The sequence below is a fragment of the Loa loa genome, assembly GCF_000183805.2.
Source record: "Loa loa unplaced genomic scaffold supercont3.559, whole genome shotgun sequence".
Classification (NCBI taxonomy): Eukaryota; Metazoa; Nematoda; class Chromadorea; order Rhabditida; family Onchocercidae; genus Loa; species Loa loa.
Window position 1 is genome coordinate 14,185 of NW_018108739.1, and position 13,911 is coordinate 28,095.

General features: G+C 27.8%; 3 protein-coding genes across 3 annotated transcripts in view; 1 reads left to right on the top strand and 2 right to left on the bottom strand.

Annotated features, from left to right (window-relative positions):
* Nucleotides 1-227: 227 nt before the first annotated feature.
* Nucleotides 228-380, bottom strand: LOAG_18825 (hypothetical protein; the record flags this gene model as incomplete). The annotated part of the gene is made up of 1 exon (XM_020451488.1): nucleotides 228-380. The coding sequence occupies one exon, from the start codon at nucleotides 378-380 to the stop codon at nucleotides 228-230; it is 153 nt and encodes a 50-aa protein (XP_020304724.1).
* Nucleotides 381-1,421: 1,041 nt separating this feature from the next.
* LOAG_07840 (hypothetical protein) lies at nucleotides 1,422-4,456 on the top strand. The gene is made up of 5 exons (XM_003143373.2): nucleotides 1,422-1,763; nucleotides 2,122-2,403; nucleotides 2,796-3,028; nucleotides 3,344-3,616; nucleotides 3,986-4,456. Exons 1-5 carry the CDS (start codon nucleotides 1,482-1,484, stop codon nucleotides 4,095-4,097), a joined length of 1,182 nt encoding a protein of 393 aa, XP_003143421.1. The 5' UTR covers nucleotides 1,422-1,481; the 3' UTR covers nucleotides 4,098-4,456.
* Nucleotides 4,457-6,484: 2,028 nt separating this feature from the next.
* LOAG_07841 (hypothetical protein) overlaps nucleotides 6,485-13,911 on the bottom strand; it is a gene marked incomplete at its 5' end in the record, with an annotated part of 8,054 nt that continues 627 nt past the window's right edge. The window contains 11 exons of the mRNA XM_020447546.1: nucleotides 6,485-6,594; nucleotides 6,755-6,911; nucleotides 7,261-7,367; nucleotides 7,912-8,094; nucleotides 8,360-8,479; nucleotides 9,590-9,744; nucleotides 10,159-10,258; nucleotides 10,963-11,124; nucleotides 12,471-12,557; nucleotides 12,999-13,181; nucleotides 13,726-13,854. Of these exons, the coding sequence (XP_020302235.1) occupies nucleotides 6,580-6,594; nucleotides 6,755-6,911; nucleotides 7,261-7,367; nucleotides 7,912-8,094; nucleotides 8,360-8,479; nucleotides 9,590-9,744; nucleotides 10,159-10,258; nucleotides 10,963-11,124; nucleotides 12,471-12,557; nucleotides 12,999-13,181; nucleotides 13,726-13,854 (1,398 nt within the window). The 3' untranslated portion in view covers nucleotides 6,485-6,579. The remainder of the gene's footprint in view (nucleotides 6,595-6,754; nucleotides 6,912-7,260; nucleotides 7,368-7,911; nucleotides 8,095-8,359; nucleotides 8,480-9,589; nucleotides 9,745-10,158; nucleotides 10,259-10,962; nucleotides 11,125-12,470; nucleotides 12,558-12,998; nucleotides 13,182-13,725; nucleotides 13,855-13,911) is intronic.

Sequence of the window (13,911 nt, forward strand, 5' to 3'; positions counted from 1 at the left end):
CTGCTTCATACTGTAAAGTTTACAATCAACTCAGAGCTATTTATTATCACTTGAACTACTAGTAGCTTGTCTTGTTCGATCTTAGAACACAAACATACTATACAGTTTCGGTCTAAATTCCTGCAATAAATGTTGTCATATGTCAAATGTGACCATTAAGTTTCACTTATTGATAATTGTCTTTCACTCTGATTTTATCGCATTAGATATTTCTGCGAATAAAATACTTACTGTGTATCCTCAGAACTTCCTTCATATCCTCTACTAGAAGTTTGTCTAACCATACTGATATTATCATTACCATTACCACCGTTACCGCTAGTGCTACGGTTACGACTATGTAAGGAATTTTGTGATGCAAGACGACCGCCTACTTCCATAAGTTCTTGCTAGGAATAAGTAAACTATGCTCAATGCCGATCTTTTATATTCACTTTTCCTTTTTTTTTCTTTTTTTTTAAATCCATTTTTTTCCAATTATGTTCAGCTGATTATCTCAAACAAACCATTTAACCATGGAAAGTCAAATATAATGTCACTTAGATAAATGTCTTTTTTCTATGTCTTCATAATAGAAGCTAATGAAGCAATCATTTCGTAGATTCCATTTTGACCGATTCCTTGTAAGAAATGATATATAATGCCGGAAATTTTATCAATATATCTTTACTGCTTTAACATTCTTCCCTTGTCTCACAACTTAGCTCTATCTTTTAACTTTCTGGTAGTTAATGATTTTACGTTGAATGATTTCCAACGGGTTCTTTGTCGAATTGAATTTCGTCAAAGTTTGAGGTGTTTAAGGTTGTGTTAGTATTAAAAGTTGTTAAAAGTGTATAAACGACTTTTAAAAAAAATAAGAATTGAGAAAAGCTTGACAGTGATATGGTTGACGAGTATAAGTAAAAAAAGTTGTAAGATTTTAAAGAGTGATGGAGACTGATAAGAGTAATAGTCTGAAGAAATAGACCAAAGATTATTATCCTCTTACAATGCCTGAATTAATATTACGGCATGGTTTTTCAGACTGTACAAAACAATAAAAGACAATTGTATTACAAAGTGGTCCTTCAGATTGTACAATATAGTGGGTGTTAGTTTTCATGGACCGCGTTAATTCATGGCAAAACAGTCCGAGGTGTCTGTGGAACTGTACGATGAGAAGGATGTGGCTTAAGATTATGGACATAAGGAGTGATGTAGATAAGCTTTCTTCCAGTAAGAGATTGCATGGTTACCTTGGGCTTAATTACATAGTTGCAGTAAGAAGATACAATGCAATAAATCGTGTTGTCAGTCATTTCACTACTTTCGGAAAATTGGACATACCAGTTAATAGATAGCTTCAGATTAGCATATCATCTGTTGGTCGTTCGTAATAATGTTTCCCGTTAAAATATTACAGAGCAAATTATTTGTTGGTTTCAGTTTTTTTAATTTGGTTAATTTCTTGTATGCTGTAAGTAGCTGTTGCATAACATATGCCGAAATATACGGAATATTATGATGGGGAAATATTCAATACGTGTACGGTCGATGCGTATACCACTAACTCGAAATATAATGCTTTCACGAGACTGGAATCCGTTGCATACTGGAAATCGCTTTTTCGAGATATATTTATGCCTCGAGGCTACCCGCAAAGTGTTTCCCCTGACTATATGAATTATCAAATATGGGATACTATACAAGCTTTTGCTAGTTCTATGAGCTCAGCTTTGGCTACCGAAGCAATCTTGCGCGGTGTAGGCGTTGGTAATGAGGTGATTATCAGCTTATCACTCGGTTATTATTATAAAGATTTCTAACATCAAAATTTTCTACTGCAGAATAGTGCCGTTACACAAATATAGGACTTGCAAAAATCATTTTCTTTGATTGTATTCAATTTTGGATTTCAAAATCAGTTTGAGACACGGTACTGGGGAATTGTTAGAAATAAGTTACGTAGCAACACAGTACAGCTTTATTTAGACCAAGAAACGATTGTCCATCAGTTCGAAGAGTTAAAAGAATATGTTTTTAGCAAGACATAAAGATGAGAAATATGGATGGTGGAATGGTGATTTTATGAATGAGTGACTAATCCTGCCAAATATTCAAGTACTAAAATTATTTCAGACAGCATCAACGATGGCAGCAGCAGTTGCATGGTTGCTAAGAGATGGTATTGGGATGCTTACACGGATTTTGTTTGCATGGTTTTATAGTCCATATTTAGATGCTGATTGTAAGCAGTGGCGATTAATTGCTGATTGTTTCAACGACTTAGCATTTTGCTTGGATTTAATTACTCCAATTTTCCCTAATCTTTTTATGCCCATCGTATGCTTGTCGTCAATGGTACGCGGTGTTGTTGGTGTGGCGGGCGGTGCTACGCGCACTGCAGTTGTCAATCATCAGGTATGTATGTGTTTATCTGATTTCCACTACTTTTTTCAAACATTAACCGAAGTCTGGCTAGTGACGAAGAACATGACTGAAATCGACATTATCGCCACATTGGTTTGAATATACAGGATGGTTTGATTTTTAATTGTAACAGAAATAAATTCGATTTGTATCTTATTAAGAGACGGAAAGTGATGCAATGATTGGTTCCATAGCGCTTGATTTAGTGGAAGCTTTAAATAAGCCCAAAAGACACTGCAGCATGTTGGCTAGTGAAGAAGGACATGGCTGGAATCAGCATAATCGCCAAATTGGTTTGAAAAGATGGAACGGTTTGGCTTTTAATTATAACAGAAATAATAAATTTGACTCGTACATAATGTGGTTTTATCTAATTTTTGCAGGCTATATTGGATAATGTGGGAGATGTTGCGGCGAAAGACGGTTCGCAGGAGACGCTCATCAATATTTTCGCTCTTTTTTGTAGCTTGCTATTGCTTCCTATTGTTAACGGAAACATTTGTGTTTGGTTGCTATTCTGTATTTTTACATTCATTCACTTGTATGGCAATTATCGTGCAGTTAAATCACTACAATTCAGGACGCTGAATCAATCATTACTTCAAATTATTGTAAAGTATGTCTTTACAGAGAACAAAAAAAATCATAACTGCATGCTACGCGTTGTATGTGTTATGCTATGCGATTACGGAATGTAATTTTTGGACAGTTAATTGATGGGAATGAGTTGCGATTATCAGAAATTTAAATCGATCAGAATATTAGATTGAATTGGGATACATTGCTAGTCATTTATGGATAAAATCTGTTTACCCACAAAATTTTAGTGATTACTCGTTACAGAGTATTGTTTTTAATGAGTCCTTTCATGAATCCCCACAAATCCATTAGTCCTTTCTAAACTTGTCAATTTTATTTGTTTTTTCTTCAGGAATTATGCGGAAACGAAAAAGATTGATACTGTCAGTAAAGTTAACAATAAAGAATCGATGCTGTTACATTGGAATTCATCACGGCGGTACTATGGATGTCGTTTATCGGATGTAGTAACTTCGTCGGATGAATTTTCATTTGTATGTTCGAAATTTACTGTTATCTGCGATTTAAGGAGTAATTATGGTTATGTATCAATGGCCAGTATATCCGATACATCTGATCAACTTCGGGCTGCACTCTGCTTGGAGCTGATGTTGAATACGAGAACGTTTGTTTTACTTTTTTGGTCTATTGCTTTCAGTGAATAGTCTTTGATAGTTCTAAAAAAGTTCTTGGTCAGTCATTTCTTATGTGCATTTTGTGCCATAGGGCGATCATTATTGCAAGGGTGATGAGATGATCTTCCTTGAAAAAAGACCTTACTGAATAGAACATTTTTCATTCCTGGTATCAATTAGGTACTTTTTTCGGCATCATGACGGATTTTGACAGACCATTTTTTCTTATTTTTGTTTTGCCTTTTTTGGTATTTTCCAGGACTTTTCACCTTGTGTGAAGGACTAATTACAAGTGTGAACTGTGTGAACTAATTACAACTAATTACAAGTTTTAAAAGTGTGAGGTAAATTGATTCCAGACTTCCCTCACCAGCTGAACTGGACGAATTTATTGAGGGATTGAAGGTAGAAGGTTGGCTAGTCAACAAGCATCGACTTGTGTTTGACTGCTGGACTTACTCAGAGAAGTAATTCAGTTTAATTTTGTCGTATGGTTTGTTTTTTTCCCTAAGGCATGTTCATTATTTTTTATCTTATTTATCATGTGTAAGGTTTTATATTGAAAAAACGCCTTGAGCAACTTCTGTGATTAGAATTCAATAAGGTAAAAGACACTCTGGTTCATTGTCATTTCTCCCCTAATTGATTTTGATTTACAGCAATCTTCTAGCTCATTAGCTTTTGGCGTCTCATTGCTGTTGTAATCCACACACAAATAATGATTTACTATTACATATTCCTTACGTGATTATTCATTTATTGTGACTAGTTCATTTTTGAAAATTTCGATTCTGAAATTCCTTCCTCATCTTTCAACTATAAGAAATGCCTTAATAAATTTTTTTAGATTTACTGAGATGCTTCTTCATGGCGGTTGTAGAATGACAAACAAATTGCAAAAGAAATTGTTCGATTGAAATTTGTGCGAAATGATTTTGCATTGTAGAAAGTAGGACTAATGTTAACTTTCTTAAAACGCTTCATATAATAGTCTCTCCGGATGTTGGCAAAGCCGAATGGATGTAATTAGTTGTATATAGGATGTTAAAAATATCACATAGCGGGCATATAGCTTCAAAGAACTGAAAGGAAAATTTATATCAGATATATCCTGATCCACTAGTAAACAAGCAGGATTAACCAATCAAGAAACGACGTGCCTATATTCAGGAGAGGGTGAAGTGCAACGGCAACCAAAATGTCATAATACACTTGGAGCAAACAAGAATCACAAGAAGCCACCCTGGGAATGGAGTTTATCGAAAAAAGGAGGAGCCCGAAGGATTTAAAAGGAGAGGACTTCGAAGGTTGAACAGTTTGGTAGAAAAAGGTTCGGCTAGCAGTTCGGTTGAAATGTTCAATAAAAAAAGTTTAATTGGAGTACAACATCACCAGCTCCAGTTTATCAAAAGCGATAGTTCAACAGTGGGTGGGCAGTGGCATGGAAGTAGAAGAAGTAGCAGTGGTGGAGTAAGAATACAGCAGTAATTACAAAAGGAATGTGCAACACGGTATTCAGAGGGCTATTGTTATTCCTTGAAATTTACTGTGTGTTCATTTCGTCCTTATAATTGCGTAATATCGTATAGGACTAATGAGGACTACTGTCGATAGAGTGGAATCATAGGAACAAAAAGAATAAGTACAACAAGATCTCCCAACAAATATTATCTTCTTGAAATACTCCGTATAACAGTCTGTCCGATGTATCCCTAGTTTTGAATCTTGAGGTGGAGAGTATGTAAGAAAAAGAAGTCATAAAAATGGATTGTGAAAATCGATCGAGCAATTTTGGATCAGTTGAGATCACCTGAAGTTGTGTATTCAGAATTTACAAACATATTACAGGAAGTGTAATGAGGAAAGAGATGGAAAGAAGTCGAAAATCCGAACAGCTCATGTATTGTAGCCATTGGCTAGTATTCATCATTCAACATTCATACAATATTTTTAAAGCATTGATGATTGGAATAACCGAAGATTTATTTATATTAAAGCATTCAGCTAAGTAAATTGATGTAAAATTAAAAGAAAAGAAATCAGCATAGTAAAAATAAATATCACAAAATTGATGATAATTACAGGAACAGGTCAATCGTTAAAAAAGTATAGGAGTGTTCGTAACAGTCAGCCTATCTTTTTCGGTACTGTTTTTTGGATAGATGATTCATTTATTATAAGTTCTTGTACCCGTAGTTTATATTATATGAGAGATGATTTAAAAAACGACTTTAATCCATTTAAGCCATGTCAGAGCTTAATTAAGTCATTAATTAATATCAGTAGTAGAGAAGTATCGATGATGCCCAGGAAAACTAATCTTTTTTCCATATTTTTTAGAGGAACATAGTTACATTATAATATATCAACGGTTGTTTAGGATCAAAAAGATCAAAGCGCAAAAGTCTGAAAAAAAGTAAAGTCACAATTACTAAAAAGGAGAAAAAACCAATTTAAGGTTAGCCGGGGATTTCTATAAAAGGAGTAATTTCGCTTATCTCGTTGATCCAGATAGATTTTTCGTTGTCAAGCCTGTCCTGTTTTCTTTTCAATTTTACCAATTTATAGGTAATAAACGAATTCATTAATATTTGACAAAAAAAAAAAAAGCATATTGATAAAACAAACAGCAATGATATATTTTTACTTTAGCTGGAAGGATTAAACAATTTGTAGTGACAAAAAATATTATTAAATTGCTTTATTTATTTTCACAAATCATTTGATTCGAACGTTTTAGTCATTTACTTGACAGAAATACAAAATAAAATTGTAAGTTTTCTCTCAATAAGTCATGGAAAACTTTCAGAAATGCTATTAGATATTAATTAAATATGATTTTTAATTATAGAAAGTTTATAAAATATTAAAGCTATGTCTGTCTGCCAAGAAAATTTGCAGTTTTGATTTTTCATGCCATTAGTAACATCCATTTGTGCAGCTTTTGTCCCTATCATTCTTCCGTTTCCTAAATACAAAAGAAATGATTGCTTGAAAAGAGACGATAAAACAAGAGAAAGGAAAATGATAAGATGATAATATGAAGTATGATTAATCTAAATAATGCATATTATTGAAAATAAATGTTTAGAAAAAAAAAGAGACGGAAAAGTTAAGAAGTAAGTTACTTTGGTAGATTCAAATTGCTTCAAATTGGTAATTTCATTTGAGGAAGACTGTTGTTGCTGTGGTAATTGAAAAGTTGTGGTAGCTTCAACATTTGTATCATTTTCTTCGACCATAATATCATGCTTCTCTTGCTCTTCCGGTATACGAGTTTGATACCTGAAATACAAAATTTCATCTATTTATTGCATTAACAACTTTTAATTTTCAATTTTATTTCATCAATAAATTTAGTCTGATTTTTAATTTTTAATTTTGTTTCATCAATAAATTTAGTCTGATTGTTTCGATCATATTTTGACGAATTTTTTTTAAATCTCATTTTAGTCATATTTTAACGAACTTTTTTCAAAAAAAAATAAAAAAAAATAAAAGAAAAAAAAAGAAGCATTAATGATTCTTTTACTCTGCTATTTTATGAAATTTAAAAAAAAAAATTGAAAAAGTTTGAAATCATCTTTTCTTTGAGATTAAAAAAAATGAACATATATGATGAATAAATGGTTACCATTCACGATTAAATTCAAGTTGATCAAGTATATATTGGGCATGTGGATTTACCAAATCAGCCCATGTTTCAAATAATGGATGCACGATAAAATCAATAAAGCCAACCTGAATGTATTAATTTTATATCTAGTTTATTAAATTAACATGAAAAATTTTCATTGTTTATTTATTTATTCATTTATTTACTTGCTTACCTGTTTATTTATTTTTTTCATTTACTTGCTCATCCACTTATTTATTTATTTATATGTTCACTCATTTGTTTGTTAATTAATTAACTAATTAATCAATTATTATCATTCTTATTGACCAAATATTTTCTTTATTTTAAATATTTGAAAGGCGCAACTTTGTACTTCCAGAAGTATATTTCTAATTTTCCCTATAATTTAAACCATTTAAAAGAGTGTTTTCTGAATTCTTACTAAATTCTCACTGATCTTGATATTCAGGAATAATTGAACATACTTAAATCATTCATATAATCCGATTTAGTGTAACGTACCCTTCCGGTATTAACATATGATGGCATATGTAATTACGATATTAACTTTTGATAAACTTCCCGTACGATACTTTGATAATCGCTACCAAATTGTTCTTAACAAATCCAACTACTGATGGATAAACTTTGCTGTGAAATATTTACCTGAGATTTCGCGATCGTAATATTATTTCGATCACACATCGGTGAGATATCAATGCCTAAGTCTCGTTCCCTATCACCTTGTCTCCAATATTCTTCCATGATATTCTTTACCCAAATGTTGTATAAATCAATTGGTTTTGTTGGATTTGATAAATCTGCCAGATGAATCATTGTTTGCATTACCTAAAAATACATACAAAATAATTTGCTCATAATGCTTTAATACATATAAATATCAATTATTGATTTAATTATTGGAAAATTTTTTGTTAACCGAGAAATTTTGCCGCGAAATTGTCGAGAAATTTTATCAAAAAATTATCAAGAAATTTTGTCCGGGAAATTATCGGGAAATTTTGCCGGGAAATTATCGGGAAATTTTATCAAAAAATTATTGAGAAATTTTTGCTTTTCCTAAAATAAAAATGTTAATAATTTAATGGAAAACCTGAATGCGATCTGTTTTATCCAATGTTAAAACTGATGAACCAGCGACTTTCTTTGCTTCAACCATAGTTTTCAGATCAGCTAATATACTCATATGTTTTGACATATCTGTAGCTAATACCTGTAAAAAGGATGCAATTAGGCAAAATTATTGATTGTAATTTCTAAAAATATACAAATTATTAATTAAGCATGAATGAGCAAAAATTTTAAAATACCAATCTTTTTTAAAATATCCATACATTCTTTTGTTTGGTAATTTTCAAATGTAACATTTCGTCAAAATATATTTCGCTAATTCGAGAAAGGAAAAGATTGCTAATAAAGATTGCTTAGTTATGTAAATGATGTTATCAGGTTAACAGTTGTAAAATATTAATTGAAGGAAAATTTTGAAAATTAACATATTTTCTTTTAAAAAAGTATTAAAATACATGAATAATTCTACAAGTAATATTGCAAGATTTTGCATTATGCAAATTTTATCAATGCCTTATTCCTTAACAATATATTAATAAAATATGCTACATTTGAATATTAGTAAATTAATTTATTATCAACGAATCTTCCGCTTGTTTTACCGTTTTTTTTTTCTACAAATTATTTTATTTCTACAATTCAGATAAATTCATTTTTCATACGTATACAAAATTTTGTCGAACAATTAATTATTAATTTATACTATTTGTAAAAGAATTGCATTTGATTCTTGTCATATTATGTTATTGTAATTCAATGCAAAGAAATATGATTAATTAAAATCTGAGTAAAATTTTAAGATATATAAAAAATCAATTCTATAAATTATAATATAGCAATAGCAATCCAAATATAAAATTCATAGAAATTAATAATTATATTATATATTGTTTAATTCTTCCTCTAAAAGGGAAATTTAGTTAGTATCATATTCAGTAAATTAGAATATTAGAAAAAAAAATCTAAATTAGAAAATTATTTAAAAAATCTAAACCTAGATTAGAATATGAAAAAAAAAAACACAAACTAGAATATTAAATTAGAATATTATTAAAGAATGAAAAAGATTTAAATCAGAATATTATTAAAGTAATAAAGTAAATGAGATATAATAATGAAATGTGCTTTATGTAACAATGATTATAACATAAAATTATGATTGTATAATATTATTAAAGAATAAAAAAAAGTATTTATGTCTGAATAAGTTTGATTGTGAAGATTTGAATTAATTTAAAAAAAAAACACAAACCATTTCAATGGTAAGCTTTCGGAATAGTTGACGTTGTTTTTTATTAAGTGACACGATGAAATTACAATTAGAATCTTGCAATAATTTAAATGCAACTGCTAAATGATGTTGTTCCAAGACTGATTCATCGTTGTACATAATGGCCAATTCTGAGTCTATAAAAGTAAAAAAATTAATAAATTCATTTGTTTAAAATCATTTACTTTGAAATCATTTCATTATTTGTTTTATCATGAAATGATAAAATATTATATTTTATCATAAAATCATTTTATCATGGAATTATTTATTTGAAATCAATTCATTTGAAATCATTCTAAAAAAAAGAAAAAAAAGAGGTTAATTAATTAATTAGGTATGCATAGGAAATGTTCATTTTCATTTGTTTAATAAAAAAGAAGCAAAAAAAAAAATGAAGGAATTTTAACTCTGAAATACTTGATACAATGGTGAGTTTTTTGTTTTTTTTTTCTCAATTTTAATGCATATAAAAGAATGTCTCAAAAAAGTTTTGTATTAATTTTTTTAAAATTTCATTTTAGTATGATGAATCAAAAAAAAGAAATTACTAGTATTAATGAGATAATGATTGGTAAAACCAGGATGATCAACATCATGGATGGCACTTGCAAATATCGATGTTAATACTTCCAGTTCCGAGAAAACATTCTGAAATTTGAAAAAAAAAAGTAAAAATTAAAAAGAAAAATATGATTTTTTTTCTTCCTTTTTTATAATATTTTCTCTTCACTAATACAAAATGTATAATAGGTTAGAAAAAAAAAAAAAAAACTTCTGAATATTAAATTTTAGGTGTTATTTAGAATTTCCCAGGAAAAAATCCATAAATGCATGAAAAAAGTAATGGTAGTGATAAATCAAAATATCCTGATTTACATCACATTTCTTATAAAAAAAGAATATAATCTGGAGTAAATGTTTTTACAACTGATAGTTGTTCATCCTAAGATCAACGGGGAGGTGAATAGAAAATTATTAGTGAAGGAAAAAAAAAATTTGGCCTTTTTTTTTGTAATTGTAACTTTATTCCAACATATTTCTCTTTTAGCATATTATAAATTTATGCTAAGTTTTATTAATATATCAAAAATTTTGATGTAAATTAGCAGAATTTATTATTTTTTAAGTCTTATTTATAAAAAGTTATAAATAGAAAAGTTAAATTGATCTCTGATCAACAAAAAGATTAAAAATCACTAACCTAGTGGAAAGGTAAAAAAAAAGAAAAATGATTAACTAATGAGAAAAATAGTTGAATCATAATTATGCTATAACGATAGTAATAGCAATAATAGCAATAATAATAGTATTTTATAATGATAATGACAATTATTATTATTAATAATAAAAACCTGAAGAGCTGGAGATGAGATAAGAACATTAACAGATTGAGTGACATCAGCAGCATGAACTTGATTATGATATGGATTATCCCTGTAGTGATGCTCCAAATGAAGCAAATAATTTAACAAAATACCTGATGGAATTTCAAATGTTTTCAATAAACCTCGTTTCTGAAATATGCAAATTTTTAGTATAATATATCACAAAATCTTTGCTAATTATTGAAAGTATATTTGATTCTTTTTGAGCCAAAAAAAATTGTGAAATGGTATTTTTGCTGGAAAAATATTAGAATATCAGTTATAATATTAATTAATAATATTTTTTAAAAAAAAAATGCAAAAAGATTGGTACCAGTTTTTTAGATAATTAATTAAACTAATTAATAAAATAGAATAAGAATTTAACAATGAATTTTGCAAGAATGATAGTAATTGATCTATAATCTTTTTTTTTTTTTATTCATCAACAATAATGCATACATTTTTATGAGAAATATAGATATAAACAAGGAATTATATACTAATTATTTATGATTCATATATTTTTCAAAATTTTGAACCATCCCTATGGTAATCAATATTTAACCATACAATTGGTAAAAATAAAATTGAATTGTAGGAAATATTTTTTTTTTCATCCTTTGATGAGAAGATAAAACTATTATTTTTGGCATTCATTAAAAACAAAAAGAGAAAGCTCTCGAATTTTCTAAAGAGCTTTTTCATCTTCCCTTTATTTCTAAATTATTTCTTGCCATTTAAAGCTTTTTATTTTATTTTTTCTTTTATCAAATTAACAAAAATAAAGCAGCCTATTGAATGGCTAATGATTTAAGCAAAGATTAATATCATTTGAAGCATGAAATGCAATAGCATTTTGATGATTTCAAATATTTTCCCTTCAATTAGCTTGATTTTGGTATATTAGCAGCTGCTGTTAATTGATAAATATTTTGTAAACAATGAAAATTTTTGAAATCATATTTTAATAAATGAAATAGTTCACTAAATAACTTTAGCGGATATAAACTATTAATAATACTGTATAAGAAATGTTATATATGAATTATAAAATAAAATTGAAAAAAAAGTATATAAATATAAAAATAAAAGAATATTAAAAAAATTAAAAAAGTATATAAATTAAAAAAAAGTGTATAGTTTCGAACTATAAAACAAATTGCAAATAATTTTTAATTAAAAAGGAATAAATAATAAATGATTTCAAGCAATAAAAAAGTACAAACTTAGAAATGAATCATTTATCATTTGAAATGAATCATCTGTTATCACTTGTTTCTTTCATTATTTTAGCTATAAATTACAAATAACTGCTATAAAGTGTAAATATTAAATTAAAATGTGAAATTAATATTAATCATATGTAAATTTGGTTTTACATAACATTGTCACTAATATATTTTTTGTCACTAATATTTTTTGAAATGAAAAAAAAGATTTGAATATATTTAAAAAAAAAAAAAAGGAATGAAAAGAGGAGGATATAAACTAACTTCCATAATAGTGAAAGTAATAGAAGTAAGCGAATGTCCTTTACTGAATTCATGTATTTTGAATATATTTGGGCCCCATTCATCAAGCTTAAATAGGAATTTAATTAATTAATTGAAAAAATAAATAAAAGCAATTAAACCATTTAAAGTAATAAATCAAAAAGAAAAAGGCATGTATAATAAATGTGCCAATTTTTCGAAATAAATAAAATTTAAATTATTCAATAAATTAGCTAAATGTTATCATTGAAGAATGTTATCATTCAAAGTTATTTTTTCATGAAATTTTCATTCAAACTTTTGCTATAGCAAATCAATTCATTAGCTAATCTAATTAGTACCCAAAATTATTTTTGGAATTTTTCTTTTTTTTCCTGGCACATTTTCTTATATAATAATATTATTTGTTTTGATAATATGACTAAACTTATTTTAAAATAAATTTCAATATTTTAAAATCAATGGATAATGTAATTTTAGCATGAAGAAAAAAAAGGATTATATTATTATTTGTATAAATAAATATACCTTTTGCATATAAACTTCTAATTCTTTATGACCATCAACACCATATTCTGGTATATGACCACCACGGGGTGATTTTATTTTACGTATACCAATAATTCGCGACATTGCCGCTGTTTTAGCTTTACCCAGCAATGATATAGAAACATTATCTAAGGAAGAAGTAGATGCTGTTTCATCTGATACCTAAATTTGCAATGATTATTATTTTGAAATTTTGTTTGTTTCCGGAATTTTTAAAATTATTGTAAATTTTAAAATTGTTTTAAATTTTGAAATAGAAAAAAAGTGTTTATTAAAAATTGCTGATTACAAAAATAAAAAAAAATGTGAAAAAAATTGAAGCAAATATATTGAATTTAAGTGCAAAATAGTGAATGTCTTTTAAAATTTTCGAAAGAGGAAGAAAGAAAAAAGTTCATATAAACATAGAGAAATGAATATGTAAACCCAATCACATTGTACAACTACTATTGCTCAAATAGTAACTAAAGAGAAAAGTAAACAGTGATAAAAATGTTGAATGTTATTAACCACTATCATTTCTGTTATTTATTCCTATTGCTTTTTCTTTTTCTTTTTTTCAAGTATTTCTCAAATTAATTTTATTCAAAAATATAAATGAAAAATGCATTACTACTGTGTTAAATTTTCTTTAAATTAAAAATATAGAAATTAAATTTATTTCAAAATTTATTAAAAAAAAAAGATGGTAATATTTTGGATTAACCCTTAAATTTTGTGATACTTCATCATCATCCTTGTCCATATAAGTATTGATAAGAAACTGTGACACCTGAGTACCCGATTTAGATGATTCCGCGAAATGTACAAGCTCTTTGTTGAGCATTTTACGAAACTGAAAAAGAAAAAAAAAGGAAGAAAAAATGAACAATTAAATGTGATAATTTTAAAG

Bases quoted from the DNA above. Each gene is read 5' to 3' on its own strand.
- LOAG_07840 (XM_003143373.2), top strand. From the start codon at position 1,482: ATGCCGAAATATACGGAATATTATGATGGGGAAATATTCAATACGTGT. The intron at 2,404-2,795 runs GTATGTATGTGT...TAATTTTTGCAG, and splicing joins CTGCAGTTGTCAATCATCAG to GCTATATTGGATAATGTGGG. The intron at 3,617-3,985 runs GTTTGTTTTACT...AATTGATTCCAG, and splicing joins CTGATGTTGAATACGAGAAC to ACTTCCCTCACCAGCTGAAC.